The sequence below is a fragment of the Salvia hispanica genome, chromosome 1 (genome assembly GCF_023119035.1).
Source record: "Salvia hispanica cultivar TCC Black 2014 chromosome 1, UniMelb_Shisp_WGS_1.0, whole genome shotgun sequence".
NCBI lineage: Eukaryota > Viridiplantae > Streptophyta > Magnoliopsida > Lamiales > Lamiaceae > Salvia > Salvia hispanica.
In genome coordinates, this window is record NC_062965.1 from 10,172,569 (window position 1) to 10,190,072 (window position 17,504).

At 39.0% G+C, this 17,504-nt stretch overlaps 3 protein-coding genes across 3 annotated transcripts; all 3 read left to right on the top strand.

The window, feature by feature from the left end:
* Window positions 1-675: 675 nt before the first annotated feature.
* Window positions 676-5,510, top strand: LOC125202172 (cleft lip and palate transmembrane protein 1 homolog). The gene is made up of 12 exons (XM_048100530.1): window positions 676-1,052; window positions 2,036-2,182; window positions 2,284-2,398; window positions 2,497-2,591; window positions 2,755-2,858; window positions 3,033-3,070; window positions 3,479-3,714; window positions 3,864-3,957; window positions 4,040-4,230; window positions 4,343-4,562; window positions 4,774-4,941; window positions 5,178-5,510. The coding sequence occupies exons 1-12, from the start codon at window positions 843-845 to the stop codon at window positions 5,330-5,332; spliced, it is 1,773 nt and encodes a 590-aa protein (XP_047956487.1). The 5' UTR covers window positions 676-842; the 3' UTR covers window positions 5,333-5,510.
* A 3,666-nt stretch (window positions 5,511-9,176) lies between these two features.
* Window positions 9,177-10,906, top strand: LOC125202814 (cell division cycle-associated 7-like protein). The gene is made up of 5 exons (XM_048101286.1): window positions 9,177-9,446; window positions 9,536-9,775; window positions 9,886-9,969; window positions 10,198-10,327; window positions 10,463-10,906. The coding sequence occupies exons 1-5, from the start codon at window positions 9,208-9,210 to the stop codon at window positions 10,679-10,681; spliced, it is 912 nt and encodes a 303-aa protein (XP_047957243.1). The 5' UTR covers window positions 9,177-9,207; the 3' UTR covers window positions 10,682-10,906.
* Window positions 10,907-15,342: 4,436 nt separating this feature from the next.
* Window positions 15,343-16,998, top strand: LOC125203240 (AAA-ATPase ASD, mitochondrial-like). The gene has a single exon (XM_048101554.1). The coding sequence runs from the start codon at window positions 15,367-15,369 to the stop codon at window positions 16,915-16,917; it is 1,551 nt and encodes a 516-aa protein (XP_047957511.1). The 5' UTR covers window positions 15,343-15,366; the 3' UTR covers window positions 16,918-16,998.
* The last annotated feature ends 506 nt before the right edge of the window (window positions 16,999-17,504 follow it).

The window sequence follows — 17,504 nt, forward strand, 5'->3', positions numbered from 1 at the left end:
TATACTTGATTTTATGTATTATAATCATTAACTAAATTTCTCTATAAAAATAGTGGATCCTATTCCTTGGATTGAATTAATAATGGTTTCCATAATTATAGAGATTCATTTGTTAACTAATTTCTCTTTACAAATTAGTGAATTCTAGAATTAAAGAGATTTACATAGTTATAGAGATTAATTATTAATTGTTTTTATCTCTAACAAAAATAAATACATAGCTACAATAACGAATTAGTTAAATTGGTAGATCTAACATAGTACTACTATATTTTAGCTACACCATACATTTAGCTAAATCTTATGAATTTATAATTTTTGTATATGAAATTATGAAGACTATCATTTGTTTCTCATTCAATGTGAAAATATGTAATCTTGGCCCAACCCAGGCCCGGCCCAAACCCACTTGCTAACTGAGCCTAGGCTGGGCTGGGCTCATATATACAAATCAAAAAGGGCTGGGCACCCAGCCCGTTTTTAAATCGGGATGGAGGGAGTATGTATTATCATCGACAGGCAATCTGATACAATTAATTTTTATTAATATTGTACATGAGATATGGAATCATGTTTTAGATTTTAACTATACCATGTTTTACGCCTCAAAATGTAAATAATGAAATCTAAGTAAGTAGTAATCACACTATTTATTATTTAATGCGTTTCATGTGAAACGATGGAGAGAAAGTAGGAATCTGCTAAGTTGAGAGATACATATCGAATTTATTCATTGGAATTGAAGTTTATCTCCGTCGGCCATACTAGGCGTTACGCTGTAGTCTAACCACGGTATCTTCTCAATCTCTCTTGTATTCTCCTTCTCACCACCTATTTCCGATATGGAGCCGCCGGCAGTACAAGACGACGGTGGCGGTGGCGGAGTGAGGCGGCAGCAGCCTCAGCAACAAGCCGGAATGGGTCAGATGCTAACCGGAGTAATCAGGATAGCTGTTTTCTGGTATTTCGCTTCTAAATTCTTCGGACCAAAACGATCGCCCACTCAATCGTCAACTCAGATCTCCAATCTCTTCCACAAAGGGGAACTTTTGGTTCGTACTATTTCATATTAGCTTCTATTGTTTCAATTGGAGTTTAGTTTAATTCAAATCTCCTCTACATCTGTATGCATTCATGTGTGGAATTAATTCACTGGTTCGTAGCAGCGAATGTGTATTGAGTAATTAGCTTACATGATTGATGTGCGTGGCGTGCTGGTTTTGTTCATCCTTTTTTGTTCTACTTTTATCTAAAATTATGAATTTTACGAAAATCAGTGGGTGGTTTATGGCCCTACTGAAGCCACAAATCTTGTACTCCATATGGCTAATTGTTGAGCTTTGGTTGTCGACACTCGACAGCATGACTTCATATTGAGTTTCCTTATTGCCTAGATGTAGTGTAATCTTTTGGTGGATCAATGGATAAATCATCCATTGGATGGGAATTTGGTTCCTACTTTTTGCTCACTAGAGTATGTTTAGGTTCACTGAAAGTCTGAAACAAATCCAATAGCTCCAGGTCCTTTCTGGAATTTACTGCGTACAGTATTATGCCACCCTTAGTGTGATTTATTTTGATAAATACTACTCCCTCCATCCTACCATAGTTGATGGATTTCTTTTGTGCACAAAGGTTAAAGGAGTGTTTAATGAGTCAAGTGGAAAGAGAATAAAGTAAGAGAAAGAATAGATAATAAAGTAGGAGAAAGAATAAAATAGTTTTTGCCATCAAAAGGAAATGACTCAACTATAAGGGGTCGACCGAATAAATAATACTACTTGACCACAGTGGGGCAGAAGAATTGCATTTAAGCAGCACCATGATCCGTAGAAGTTTGGTCATTATTGTTATTGGTTCACTTAATCCCATCCCTGTTGAGGGCAGCTGCTGAGCTGGTTGACATGGCAGTATAACATCGTTTTGTTTTGTAACAGAAGTAGTCTACTAAATGGAAAGTCTAATTTGATAAAACAATCAACCTTTGGGACTTACTAGATGACTAGATCCACATCCACCATTTCTTTATTTTCAGGACATGTGGTTGTACGTATCCGAGCAAGATAAATTTAGTGACTTTGGAAGTGAGGCTGCCCTCGTCTGGCAGGAGACAAATATACCTTATGCAGCTTGGACTCCAGATAGTACCAGAACTCTGTCATTAAAGTATCAACCTACTGAGGTGCTGGTTATTCTGCTCATGAACTTCATAAGATTTCTGATTTTAAGCTGATTGGCTTGCTTTCAGTTGGGATTTATAACGAACTATTCTACTGTTATCAGGCCTTAAAATCTAATGGGAGTCTATACGCCCATGTTTTCTTTGCTAAGTCTGGCTATCCGCCAGATCCCAAGGATCCTGAGTACCAGCCATTGGCAGCTTTTGGGCAGACACATCGTGAGATGTTGCTGATTTATTTAGTTTGTGTTGCACACTGGCTGTCGCAATATTGGGGGTGCCTAAGTTCTTATAAGATTTTGTTTCCATGTATACAGCTATTGTGGTATATTTGCCCAAGTCAAAGGCCGACAAGAAAAAGAGTTTGTTAGGGAATTCAGAAGGCCCAGGGGATGATAAAAAGATCTCTGAGGTATCTGTTACGTTTTTCACTTTCTGGTTCTTTAATACCTAATTTGTGTATGCAAGTTTCTTGTAATTTTCAATGCAAACTTTGATACAATTATTGAATGTTCAACCATCAGATTTTCCTTTGGCATTGTATCAAGAAGTTTATTGCACTATTTATGCTTCAGGTAGCCAAAGATATCCATGAAGAAGAGAAAGAGGATGAACCAACGGAATGGAAGTCATACTGGAAACCAAATATTACCATAAATCTGGTTGATGATTTCACAAGGTTTAATTGTCTAAAATTAACTGTTTATTTTATATGATTTTTCATGACTGATATTGATAATATTTCAGGCTCATATGAATTACTTTTTATAAGATGCTATTTCATGAGTACTCCATTATAAGTTGCTATTTTGACAGAAGGGCTAACCAATTGTTATTTACCATTTTGTGGCAGATATCCAGAGAATGCAGTTCCTCCAAATATTGCTCCTTGTATCCTTGAGAAATCTTCATCTTTCGTTTTTTTTATAAAACTTCTGTTGCAAATCTAGATAGAGTACATTTTAGAGATGATGTATTTCAAGTATACTCCTTGCTGTGTTTTAAAGTAGCTTTTTTTATTTGATTGGGTGCCCTACAGTTTGCTGACATATCTTTTTTTTCCATTGCACTCAAATAAATTCAATAATGATTCATGAACGCTTAACTAAGTTTAGCTTGAACATTGTTTACCTTTTTAATCTTCATTATTTCCTTAGAACTGCACTTTCATCATTTTTGTTACTTAGTGACCGTCTTATTCCAAGGAAAAGCTTTACATGTTATTCTGTCTATGTTTGGGTGGTTAGTGTTTGCACCAAGAAAGCTTCACAGTATCTATTCCCTGACTCGAATCATTAGACATGAACATTGAGCCTACTACAGGAAATTACTACCCAACTGTCTTCTTCAATGAGTTTTGGTTACTTCGGGATAAGTTAATACAACTCAATGAGACGGTGAATGAATTGCCACTAAATCTGGAGGTTGCTCCCATTAGCATGACAAAATGGCAACTTTTCCTACAGATTGACCAATCATTCCAGGTTCATAGGAGTTATGGAAGCATGCTCGAAGGGGAAGCTGATGAACTTAAGGTATGATTGTCAATCATATCATGTTTATTCACGTATAAGGATCAGTACTATTTAAGGGCTATTATTACTTCAATACTATGAATTCTATTGCTCGTTGTAATTGTATTAACATTCAAACTGGGTTCCTAATCGTTTGACTGTTTCAACAGAGAGTTTTTCTGGAAGGAAACCCTATTCTTTTAGTAGTTACCATGGTTGTTTCAGCTCTTCACTCAATATTTGACTTCTTGGCTTTCAAAAATGGTAATGATATTTCCTCATTTTGTGCTCTTATGATGAGCATGCATTTGTATTAACTGCTAAATCATTTTAATTATGTCTACAGATATCCAGTTCTGGAATAAAAACAAGTCGATGGAAGGTTTATCTGCAAAATCTGTTGTTGTGAATTTCTTTAGTCAGCTAATTGTCTTCCTCTACCTGCTTGACAATGAAACTTCATGGATGATACTTGCAAGTTCTGGCATTGGATGCTGCATTGAGTTCTGGAAAATAGGGAAAGCTATGCATATTGAGGTAATTTATTATGTAGTGTGTCTGACTGTTATCAGTTTCTGAGTTTAGATAACTCATGCTTTCAAACACTAATCTGTGCTGGAATTTTCGTGATTGCTTCCCTTCCACCCAGGTGGATAGAACTGGTAAGATACCTATGCTGAGATTCCGTGACCGTGACTCATATGCTACAAACAAGACAAAGGAATATGATGATCTTGCTATGAAGTACTTGACATATATCTTGCTCGTCCTTGCTATCTGTTTCTCTATTTACTCTCTAAAGTACGAACGCCACAAGAGCTGGTATTCGTGGATCCTTTCATCCCTTACAAGCTGCGTCTACATGTTTGGTAAGCACTTTGGTCGTGTTTTCAGATTTTTCTTTCATCCCTGTGTGTGAATACCAGCAAATAGATTGTTTCTCTAAGAAATTCTTCATACCTCATTTCTGCAATGATGCCAAAACTGTTAAAGCTAATTTGTTGAATTTGATGTTACTGTTCAGGGTTACACACCGTGTTATCTTATATATATAATCACATTCAATTTTCTCTGCGGCAGGTTTTATCATGATGTGCCCTCAGCTTTTTATCAATTATAAGCTAAAGTCCGTTGCTCACCTACCCTGGCGGCAGATGACGTACAAGTTTTTGAACACAATTATTGATGATCTATTTGCTTTCGTGATTAAGATGCCAATACTACATCGACTATCAGTCTTCCGTGATGGTAAGTTGTTGGTACGCGATTAGAAAATCTGAATCATGATGGAACTCAATTATTATTTACAAAAAAAACACTGATAATTATCAATCATCAACGGAGGACGAGCAGAAGAAGTAATAAAATGAGAGATGAGTTTAGATGATGAAAAAACGCAATAGATGATACGATGAAGGCACATATATGCTTTAACTATGTAGTGTTGCTAGTTTCTTATACTTTGGTAACTTTTGGTTGTTCAGATGTTATATTTTTGATATATCTTTATCAAAGATGGAAGTACCCGGTCGACAAGAAACGTGTGAATGAATTTGGTTTCGGTGGGGAGGACGAGCAAGCCTTGGCTGCAGCTACAGATTCAACACAACAAACTGAAGAGGACAAGAAAACTAACTGACCTAGTTGTTGCCGGAAGATATTGATAGTGTAACTCAATAACCAGTTTAGTCATGGGATTATTTTTGTTGCTCATATTTATATGCTTATTGTTTACTATGACGCAATATGTAGGTGATTTTTTGACATGTGAATGGATTTATTTTTTCAATAGAACTAGACAGTTGTAAAGAGTTCCATTTTTGGGCAAGTGCTTTCAAGATTCCTATTATTTTTTTATTTTTTAATCCTAAATCAAAATTTATTTCAGTAGTTGTGCATTCATCATATAAAGACTTGATTAGCAGTTCATTCTGAATATCACGAATTTTGGCTGGCTTTGCAACATGATTTGTATGAATCATAATACTACTAATTTTCAAATGTTTTGCAAGTATTTCGTTTGATCAAAATGGCAAAATGGTTTCTTGATGTGAATCAAATATTCTCCTTTTTTCTCCATAGCTTCTCTGTGTTTTTATCGTGCTTATAGTTTCATTGAGATATCTTTTCTAGGAAAATATGGTACAAATTGAGGATGAATAGAGCTTGGAGGAAGTGAAGAGACAAAATTGCATCGCAAAATATAGTGAGTGGTCTGCCGGGTTCGCCACCTATGAACGAAACCTTCCGTTGGAATTGTAATGCTCCTCTAGAACGCCATCAACATTCTGTAGGTACGCTGGAACTGTGAATTAGCCATAATGTTATGAACGGTCTGCTGAGTTTGTCATATGCGAGCATAGAATTGTGTCAAGCGGACCACCGACATCAAAGGAATTAGCCTATCTATTTGTATGCACAAAAATTTGATTGAGGATGGAGCTAAATAGATACGTGAAGACAGAGAATGTTGAAACCATTTATGCGAGAAGTAGTAAGAAAGAGGTGAAAGAGTTATTGAATTTTGACATGATTTATGTCATTTCTGACCGTGAGTGTGTTAGTTCGCTATAATGTGAATATGTCATTTCTGACCGTGAGTGTGTTAGTTTGGTATAATGTGACTGAGGAAAGGGGTAAAACTGTGACTATTAATAAGAAAAATGAACTCATAGGACTAGGCAACTAGCAATAGGATAGCCCAACCAACAGCCTAGCCACAACCCAGCCATAAATTCCTTCTGCCACATTATCAGCCCAACCAACAACCGAGTCACAAATTGACAACCCTACAATAGCTCAGCCTAGCCAACAACCCGACCATTTTAATTCATTTTTATTAAATTGGAGAAAAAAAATGTAGAAAACACGTAATACGAATATCTTCGTTGTATTAAAATTTGAAAAACAATACAACGATAAACATACTTTCAAATAAAATACAAAAATATCAACGTGCAACCCTATGTGCCCATACTCTTCGATTTTACCGTGCTGAAGTTGAATATGAGCTTGTTGCTGACGCATAAAAGCAAATGCTTGGACTCTCTCAGCGTCACCATGGGGTACACCCATGTGTAAGGGGGTGGTGGCCACACCATGGCTTGGTCCAGCAGCGTCTTCATTGGCCCAATTGGTGAGTTTCGGACCTTCATGGTCGACTATCATGTTATGCAAGATGATACATGCATACATGACATCAGCTATGCACTCGAGATAGAACATTCGTGTCGGGCCTTTCACCACTGCATATCGCGCTTGGAGCACACCAAATACTCTCTCCATATCCTTTCACGCACCCTCTTGCCATTGCGTAAAGTAAATTTTTTTGGATCCGTTGGGCATCTGATCGTCCTCACAAATACAGGCCACCTGGGGTATATCCTGTCAGCCAAATAGTAGCCTATATCATGCTGGTTGCAGTTGGTGATGAAACTAATGACCGGATCCACACCAAGGCACTGCTCCTTGAAGAGAGGCGACGACTGTAGGACGTTGATGTCGTTGTTCGACCCGACAACCCCGAAGTACGTATGCCAAATCCACAGTCGATAGTCAGCAACGACTTCAAGGATCATAATGAGATTCTTGCCTTTGAAGCTGGTCGTATACATCCCTTTCCAAGCGGTTAGACAGTTCTTCCACTCCCATTGCATGCAATCAATGTTGTCCAACATTCCAGGAAAAGTCGTGCACGTTCCCGTGCAAATGCATCAGACCTTGGCAGTCGAGATGGGTCGGCTTTCGAAGATATTTGGGTCTGAATTTGTGGATGATGCCACGGAAAAAATACTTAAGACAGTCGCGGACAGTCGTCTCGCCGATATGAAAGTACTCGTCGAACATGTCGTTCGGTCCTCCATAAGCCAACTACCTAATTGTAGAGGTGCATTTATAGATCGACGAATGTCGGGGCCTGCCACTGGCATCCGCGCGCATCTGGAAGTACTCGTATCGGCCCTCCAATGCTGACACAATGTGTAGGAAAAGCTCTTGGTGCATTCTAAAACATAGACGGAAAACCGTCTGCCCCCACCGTAGCTCCTCGACGAAGTAGTCAGCAAACAATCGATGGTGGGCAGTGACGTGGTCCCTGTTGATTGTAAGTTGATGCTGGATCGATCGAGGGACCACCTGCTGCATCTTTTCCTAATGGCTTTGTTCAAATTCGCGGTCTATCTCTGCAAACATATGCTCCCACATGGCATCGTCGAGGAGCTTATCCGATGGATCATCGCCACCAAAAGCCATTTTTTAATAGGATTATCGTGTGGAGTAGGGAAATGTGAGGAAAATGGATGGAAAAAATGAAATGTGAGTAGGGTATTTTATAGAAGAAATTTTTAAAAAATTAAAAATAAAAAACACGGCTCGGCGGACGCCTTGAGACCGCCGGGCCACTGCCAAGAATGGCCCGACCATGCCCTAGCTCTCGGGCGACCGTCCCGCTAGGCTCGGCTCACCGGCCGCAGTAGCGCCCAGCCTAAACGCGTAACCGCTAGGCGGTGGCTAGGCGCCTATTGCTAGTGCTTTCATGGCAACAAGATTGATCAACTTGTGGAGAGTATGCATGGATTATTGGAGACTGGACAAGGCAACAAGAAATGATCACTTCACATTCTCATTTCTATGCCAGTTGCTAGATAGGATTACGAGATATTCCTTACTGCTAATTTGATAGATACTCAGTGTATAATTAGTTCGTGATTGCCTCAAAAGATCAAGATAAGACAAGCTCCATTTGTCTGATAGGCACCTATGCTTATTGTCGAATGCCCTTCAAGTTATGCAACGCACCGATTAAATTTCAGCAGTGTACGATGAACATCTTCACTGACATGAATGAGGATATTTGGAGCTTCTTAGTGTTCGAGACTTCATTTGACAAATGCTTACATAATTTGGGAGGAGTATTGCAATGTTGTGAATACCTAGTACTCAATTGGAAGAAATGTCAAATTGGTGAAATTGATTACATGGTACGGGTTTTGAATTTTCAAATTCAAATTTGACAAATGCTCACATAGTTCGGATTTTAAATTTTCAAATCAGATTTTCATATAGTTGGTTCAGTCCAAATTCATTTTTAAAAATTTAGGATAATAAGTATTTAAGTCACGAAGTTTGGTGAAATTCTTGTATGTTTCATGAACTTTGGAAATGGAATATTAATCATGAAATACTAATAATTATTTTTAGCCATTCCATCCATGCACAAATCAATATCTTTTTATAACATTAAAAATGACAATATTTCAATTTCAAAATTTATTGAGAGACTAAAATTTGACCAAACTTCATATAGTATTCAAAATGAATTCCAAATATTCACCAAAAACCCCTAATTTACGAGATGGCATCCACAAGGTACACACAACAAAATATTGGGCGGGAAAAGAAATACTAGTAGTAGCACTAGTAAATGGGTATGAGCGATTTTAGTAATTTTATATTCCAAAAAGAAATTTGATTTCATAGGCTTTCCACCTTCCGCAGCACACAGGAGAGAGAAAGATGGTGAGTACGAGACGCAAGGACAGTGAGAAGGGAGAAGGAGGCGCCGTAGAAGAAGGCGGAGGAGGGCAGTATGAAGCATCGAGAGCGCAACGAATCAAGGAAAACATGGAGAGAATGAAGACTCTCGGCATTGCTGACCTTTCCAAAAATCTCAAGCCTCTCTCTGCTCCTCCCTCTCTCCGCAAAATTAAGCCCCAAATCAAACCTTCAAATGATCCTCCACGCCGCTCTTCTAGGTCACATGTTTTACTCTTTGCGTAGGATCTAGAAATTTCTTCAATTTTTTCTCTGATTCGTTTTAACTGAAGCAAATGCCGTCGATCAGGCTGAAAGACGCGCCGCGGCCGGTTTACTCGGAGAAGAAATCTCCGAAAAAGGCGCACACCTCCTCGAAGAAGGTGGAAATCCACATTCCAGCCGGTGAGAAGCCTGAGATTTACTCGGAGGAGCACGAGAAGCTGTTAGGTGAGTCCGCGACTGCTTGGACTCTCTTCGTTGATGGATTCGACGATGACGGTCAGCGTATTTACGATTCTCATGAGGGAAAGTCGTGTCATCAATGCAGGTATCCCTAATTTCATCTTCAACACTCATTGTTTATTCATTTGATGTAACAACATTGTGATTGTTGATGACCACATTTCCATCGTTAACTTGTCCACAATGTGGTTGCAGGCAAAAGACTCTCGGACTGCGTACCTCGTGCAGCAAGTGCAGCGCCGTCTCGGGCCAGTTTTGTGGAGATTGCTTGCACATGAGGTCTCTTTTACCTTCATCTTAAACTTATTTGTTTTTTGGATTCTAAACTAGAATTAGAATTGGTTGCTTGATGGTCCATTAGAGTTTTGTTTATCATGTTTGATGAATGAATGATATAATCACTCAAGTGAACTCATTGTTTTGCTCCTTTGCTAGATTTTTAGACAAAGCATACTTGTTCTTGTTGCTTATTTGATCATGTGGTATGTGTAAAAAAAAAAAATTCAGGTATGGGGAGAATGTGAGAGAAGTTAATTTGAACCCGGACTGGGTTTGCCCTGTATGTCGTGGAATATGCAATTGCAGTCGCTGCCGAAGAGATAAAGGATGGAACCCTACTGGAGCAATCTACAGGAAGGTACATCTCATGAGGCCTAAGTTCATCTGTTGGAATGTGGAACTGAAGTTGGCTTTATCAATGATCAAACATTATTTCATAACATAGTGATGCATAGATTGGAACTGTTAAGCATATGTCATTTTGAACTTACAGGCAACGAAGCTTGGTTTCAAATCTGTTGCGCATTACCTCATTCAGACACGTCGTGAGGGAGCCATTGAATCACTTACCGATGGTGATGAAAAGGAAGGATCGTCTGATGCACTTCCACTGTCAGTAATTGAGGAGCATGGTATAGCAGAAGTCATGGAACAGGATAGTGACCTTGAATTTGAAGGAGACGAGCATGATGAAGAGCAAGACGACAACTAATTTGGTAAGAATGAAATGAGAAGATAGAATGGGCTGGCTTCTGAGCTACTCTTGTAAGTTGAGTTAGAGCTATAAACAGCCCTTTTTGTGACAAGTATGCATGGCAGCATACTTGTGGTTTTTGTATAAGCAAACTAATTAGATGCATGGCAATTAATTAGGCTTGATTACTTAACTCTCCTACAATGACATTGCTGAGTTAGAGCTATAAACATCCCTTTTTGTGACAAGTATGCATGGCAGATTATGCTACTATATGATTGTGATGTTCTTGAAATTCCTCTAGCAGATCAACCTTTTAACTAGACTTGTCAAATACACCAACAGTCTAAGTGTCTAACCCAAGCCCTGTATAGGCTGGCCTAGGACTGGCTTGGTAGAATAGAATAAGTAAGCGGGCTTGGGCCACTCAATTGAAATGAGCTTTAATTGGGCCTTTTTAAAACTCACTTGGCCCAGATCAAAGTGTAACGATTGAGTGAGATACCCATTAAACTTTGATTTTCATCCTACTATTACTTTTCATTGTGTTCGTTGCTTTTTTCTTCTTGTTTATGAAGATGATCATCAATAAGAGTTGTGTTTATTGCTCATTACTCAAATCGTGCTCAGTGTTTTCTGCTTACTGCGCATGCTAATCTAAAATTGTACTTATTGTTCAAGTTCTTATTCCAAAACATTGTAATTGGTGCCAATGTTCACCTAAGTTCATTTAAATGCTCAAAATATGTATGGAAAAATCATGAAAAAATATGCGTTCTACTACTTGGTTTAGCCTGACCAACCGACCAACTTACCAATGGCCAATGGGGTCTGAGTTCAGCCCATATATAAAAAAAGGCCAATGCAGCATGATCCAAATATAGTTGTGGGCCTCAACCTGATTGGGCTTGTGCCTGGACTGAGCCAACCTGACCCTAGAGTAAATTTTTTGACACGAAAATTTGACACGAATGTACATGAAATTAATAGGTTTGGGTAAAGTTTTATTAGGAATGCAATAATTTTGAGCTGGGCTCGGGTGACCCATTACAAAGTAATAATATTTTATTTTGAATTATTTTATTAAAAAATATTAGTCCCTCTCTTCAACCATAGTTGAGTCTTTTTCTATTTTGAAAAGTTTTTTCATAGTTGAGTCAATTCATTAGGGCAATAATTAACTTATTTTTCCTTCACAACTATATTCTCTCTCTACTTTATTCATTTTTCTATTTTATTCTCTCTACTATTTCTCTCCCTCGATTCAATACAATGAACATCTTTTTCATCTTCGTGTTGGAAAATAACGCCTCAACTAGCGGAACGGAAGGAGTACTATATAAGGTTTATTCTTTACATATAATTGTGTAGTGTCATATTTCATTTACTCACACTACCACTGCCACTAGAGGTCGTGCTTGCTAATTCGAAGTGCAAGAAAAACACGTGTTATTAGCATTGCATTGATCACGCAATCAAGCGAGAAAAAAGGGAAGAAAAGTCGATACTTAATTGACCAAACGTCAAACATGGGACCATGTGAGAGTAAGACACAAGAAATATGGAATTAGTGGTCAATTTGTGGGAACAAAAGTTTTAATGGAGATGTAGATGGAAGGAGGAGGACCTATTAATATGCCTTATGCCATAATAAAGAGGGAATGTGTTATTATGTAGGTTACATCTCAATTGTCTTGATTTAACCAGTCACTTCCCTACTTCCCTTCTTTCATTTTTGCCAGATCCAGGACACTAAAACGGAATGTGCGAAATAAAATTTATCGAAAGCTAACGGAGGGAGATGAGCGACGTTAGAAGCTGTCGGAGGGGGCGACAATGAAAAAATCACGTCCGGATATATGGTAGTAGGTGAATGTCTATATACTATAGTCATTTCCTCCATAAATGAAAATTAAAAAAGAAAAGAAAAGAAAGGAGGTTAAGGTTAGCATGAGTAACACGTAGGTCCATGGAATGCGGAGAAGATAGCCACCTCCTCATTAACACTTTTGCCAAAACTCATTTATTATAATCCCAACTAATTCCTAACATATATACCCATAATAATAAATACAGAATTTTCCCCTCATTAAATTAAATGCACAATTTTCCTTTTTCTGATTCGACTATATTCATATATAGCTCATCCAGATCCATACATCACAATTCACATATAAAAGATGATCGCAGCAGAAGAGTTTACCTTCCCCGTGATCAGCAGCAACAATCTCGCACTCCTGCCGCCTCTCTGGAGAATCTCCGATCCCGATCAAACGAGCACCGCCACCGCACAACGCCGGCAGTTCGCGAGCCAAGCCGTCAAAATCGACGATGCGGAGGAGGACGCCCAAAGAGAAGAAGCGGAGAGTGAATCGATGGATCTACTGTGGGAGGATTTCAACGAGGGATTACAGAGCTCCGCCGATTCCGAATTAAGCGAAGAAACTAGTGAAAATCATCATAGCAATAATAGCAGCAACAACAAAAGTGGAGGGGATGAAATCGAAGATCTAGATCTGGAGGAGTGCGCTAATGTGCGGCAATTGAGATTGATCCGTGCAAAGCCGAGGAAGATGGAATCGCTGGTGAAGGTAGTGAAGAAGCTTTTCGCGCGCACCAACCAACAAAAGACCAATCATTGATATACATATAACATACGGTTGCATACGAATTCGATAGATGTGCATTGTAGAACACGAGTTGATTCATAAGATCCGTCTTATTATGATTGGGTTTGTATAATATATTTATTGGATTAATATGATTAATGGGTTGGTTACTAAATTATGATATTTATCAAATTAATTACTAATTTTTAATTTGTTTCAAAATAAGTATTAAACGCTATATTTAGTTTATGAGGCATTTAATATTTCACACAAATTTTCTCATCAATCCTAATAATCAAAATATGTTGGCAGGATTAGTCGGATTCTGCCAAAAGGAGGGTTCGAAACACATGTGGTAAAACCAATTTTTTTTTTTTTGGCATATAAGTAAAAAGCTCTACCGTTGGATGCTATGTAAAAATTAACTTCACACATGCTCGTGGACATTGGACGTTCGCATTTGAAAATTGAGATCAAGGGCAAATTATATTGTTTTCTTTTCTGCTGTTCCTGTCTTCATAAGTGGGTTGCAATCTCCGGTGGGAAATTCAGTTCGTTTCCTCTTCATGTTCTTGTTCTGAATTCTAGTCACTTTTGGGTTAGGATTATGTTTTGAAACGTTATATTTTGACTTTATTCAAGGGTTGAGGGTCTGCCTAAACCCCCGCCCACTACGGGTGCTTTTGGTTAAGAAAAAAAGTGGATTGCTAATCTCATTACATTATATTTAATTCAAACATCTCGAATTTCCGTTTTCCCTTTCCTAAGTTCTATTCTACTATTTGTATTTGCAACATCAATAGAGCCGGGCCAAACCAGCCCACCACAGGCCCATCTATAATGAGGCCTAGGCCAGCCCAAACTCATGTCAAAGGCGGATTGGTTTGGGCCAAGCTTTTATTCATTTTGCTAGGCCCGGCCTGCCGGACTGTGCTGTGTTGTGCTTTGTTTAAATTTTTTATTTATCTATTTCAAAGAGTTGCTAAAAATATTATATCCAAAAATAAAACATACTTCCTCTGTCCCCTAATTTTTAAAAGTGAATTCGACGTCCTTTCAAAAACAATTAAAAATGGTAGAAAAAATCGGGGTGTTACAAGAGGAAAGTCTATCTATCTATGCCTAGAAGACGTACACGGAAATATGTACATAGAAGAAACTCACTCCAAGGAAGTCAATTTAGTGATCATATTCATGGATGATCTATGCTTTTGTGAAATTATGATTTTGTGAATCTATACTTGTTTTTTTTTGGATTTAAAAAAAAATATTCATAAGCAAATAAATGATTCTAGATGATATACGATTAAATGTTGTCACTTGAATAGCATAGACTTTTGTTTAAAAGTGATAAATTGTTTTGCTTATGAGTAATTTTTTATAAAAATCCAAAGAAAAGAACACTTGTCTTCATCAATTGTTGTTTATTGAATTTATATTAATTATCTTAACTTTTGTTTGAAATTGCCCCATTTAAAAATGAATGTTGTAGAAGTGATAAGTACTACTCCCTCCGTCTCAGATAATTGTCCCACTTTTCCATTTCAGTACGTCCCATATAATTTGTCCCACTTCACTTTTACCATTTTTGGTAGTGGACCCCATATTCCACTAACTCATTCCTACTCACATTTTATTATAAAACTAATATATAAAGGTAGGACTCACATTCCACTAACTTTTTCAACGTACTTTTCATTACAATTCATAAAATCCGTGCCCGGTCAAAGTGACCCAAATTATCCGGGACGGAGGGAGTATACTACATTCAAAAGATAGGCAGCATTAATATGGTTTGCATCCTTTGTGACTTCCGAAGGACAAATGATAGTACTAGTACATAATATTAAAATGGATGCAGTTATAATAGTTCAGATAGCGTGTGTGGACTTGTGAAGCGAAATGGACATGTGAAATACTAAATGAATAAACGCGTAGCAAGAAATTACTCCGGAATAAGGCTAACAAAAGCAAGTACCTGTACTTACTATATCTCATTGAAGAAGAAATTGCATCGAAACAGGGCAGAACAGGGGTATTAATCTCTATAAATATAGTTGTATATCATCATTAATTCCTCATACAAGCTAAAAAATGATGAACCTAACCGCCCAAACAGGGAGAATGGCCGAGAGCCTGGCCGCAATGGCCGCCCAAACAGGCAAAGCCTTGGCCGGCCTCACAGTAATGTTTGCCATGTTCCAAAACTACTTTCCCTGCGAACTTCGCAACATAATCATGGAATGCTATGAGAAGCTCGTCAATTTCGTGTACCCATACATCCAGATCACCTTCCCTGAGTTCCAAGGCGACGGCTTCCGCCGCAGCAAAGCCTACTCCACCATCGAGAGGTACCTCAACGCCAAATCCACCAAGCAGGCCAAACGCCTCGAGGCATACGTCTTCGACGACTGCGACTCTGTAGTCCTCTCCGTCGCCAACAATGAGGAGGTCACCGACGAGTTCAAAGGCATCAAGGTCTGGTGGACTTCCCGTGAGCATAACCCGAATAAGCAGTCCATCTCCTTCTGGCCGAGGTGGGATGAGAAGAAGTATTTCCGCCTCACATTCTACCGGAAACACCGCCACCGCATCACCGCCGAATATCTCAAGCACGTGATGGAAAAGGGGAAGGCGATCACGGTGCAGGAGCGCCGCCGGAAGCTCTGTACTAATAAAGCTGGAAACGGCGCATCTGGCACCGGATGTGGCTCCAGCCGCGGCGGGATCTGGAGCGAGGTGGTGTTCGAGCATCCAGCAAAATTTGCTACTCTGGCCATGGATCCGATCAGGAAAGAGCAAATCGTTAAGGATTTGTTGTATTTTTCCAAGTCGGAGGAGTATTATAAGAATGTGGGGAGGGCGTGGAAGAGGGGGTACCTTCTGTACGGACCCCCCGGCACCGGAAAATCCACCATGATCGCTGCTATGGCTAATCTGTTACAATACGACGTGTACGACCTCGAGCTGACGGCCGTGGACAACAACACCGAGCTGCGGAAGCTGCTGATCAACACCACCAGCAAGTCGATCATTGTGATTGAGGACATCGACTGCTCGATTGATGTCACAGCAAAGAGGGAGGACGAGGAGGATGAGGACGAGGACGAGAACGAGGAAGATGGAGAAGAGAAGAATCCAGTGAATGAGGAGAAAAAGAAGAAAAAGAAGAAAAAGAAGCAGAGTAAGGTGACTCTTTCGGGGCTACTGAACACCATTGATGGGCTGTGGTCGGCGTGTCCGGGTGAGAGGATTATCGTTTTTACGACGAATCATGTGGAGAAGCTGGATAAGGCTCTGATCAGGAGGGGTAGAATGGATGAGCACATAGAGCTGTCTTATTGTGGATTTGAGGCATTTAAGATATTGGCCAAGAATTATTTGGAGGTTGATTCGCATGAATTGTTTGCTAAGATTAGGCAGCTGCTCAGCGAGACGGAGATGTCGCCGGCCGATGTGGCTGATAAACTGATGCGGAAATCCGATGGGGAAGATGCGGATGGTAATTTGATGAGATTAATCAAGGCGTTGGAGGAGGTACGAGAGAAGAACAAGGCTGCTAAACTAGAGGAAAAAGAAAAGAAGTTTGCAAAGGGAAATGAGATTGGCGATCAAGCATTGAAAAGAAAATGGCCACCTAATTAAATTGTAATCTATGTGCACGATGGTTGTTGTAACACTCTTTATTATATTGCTCCGCTAAGACCATTAACCGAGCTATTTCTACATCGTTAGCCATACTTGAATTGAGAATGAAAATTAGAGACAAAACTGAGTTAGAGAAAAAAGATTTGGTATGTAAAATTTTATGTGATGAATGAGGTATTTATAGATGACTTTTGAATGAATTTGAGAATAGAAGAAATGAAAACGGGTGAAAAAAGATAATATAACTGTTATATTTGGGGAAGTAGGATGACTTTATAATTTTTAATTAATTGCAGATTAAAAGAAATTCAATAGACCTCGGTCGCACTGCTCGTAGAGACACCCTTCCTCTTGGCGACTTTTTGGAAATGTGACGAATTCTTGTTGATATTCGTGTACCAAAACTTTTCTCCATATGCGTGTTTAAGTCGAAAGCATCATCCCCGTTGCGATGTCGTCGGTGTTGATTTTGGTCTTCTTTGGGCCGCCACACTCGTCACTCAGCATAAACTTCGGGTGATCATTGACGATGATGTAGACGTTGTAGTACTTGAAAGCCATGTGGTAGATGTTGTTCAAACTTT

Bases quoted from the DNA above. Each gene is read 5' to 3' on its own strand.
- LOC125202172 (XM_048100530.1), top strand. From the start codon at position 843: ATGGAGCCGCCGGCAGTACAAGACGACGGTGGCGGTGGCGGAGTGAGG. The intron at 2,183-2,283 runs GTGCTGGTTATT...TACTGTTATCAG, and splicing joins TAAAGTATCAACCTACTGAG to GCCTTAAAATCTAATGGGAG. The intron at 4,231-4,342 runs GTAATTTATTAT...CCTTCCACCCAG, and splicing joins GGAAAGCTATGCATATTGAG to GTGGATAGAACTGGTAAGAT.
- LOC125202814 (XM_048101286.1), top strand. From the start codon at position 9,208: ATGGTGAGTACGAGACGCAAGGACAGTGAGAAGGGAGAAGGAGGCGCC. The intron at 9,970-10,197 runs GTCTCTTTTACC...AAAAAAATTCAG, and splicing joins GGAGATTGCTTGCACATGAG to GTATGGGGAGAATGTGAGAG. The intron at 10,328-10,462 runs GTACATCTCATG...TTGAACTTACAG, and splicing joins CTGGAGCAATCTACAGGAAG to GCAACGAAGCTTGGTTTCAA.
- LOC125203240 (XM_048101554.1), top strand. From the start codon at position 15,367: ATGATGAACCTAACCGCCCAAACAGGGAGAATGGCCGAGAGCCTGGCC.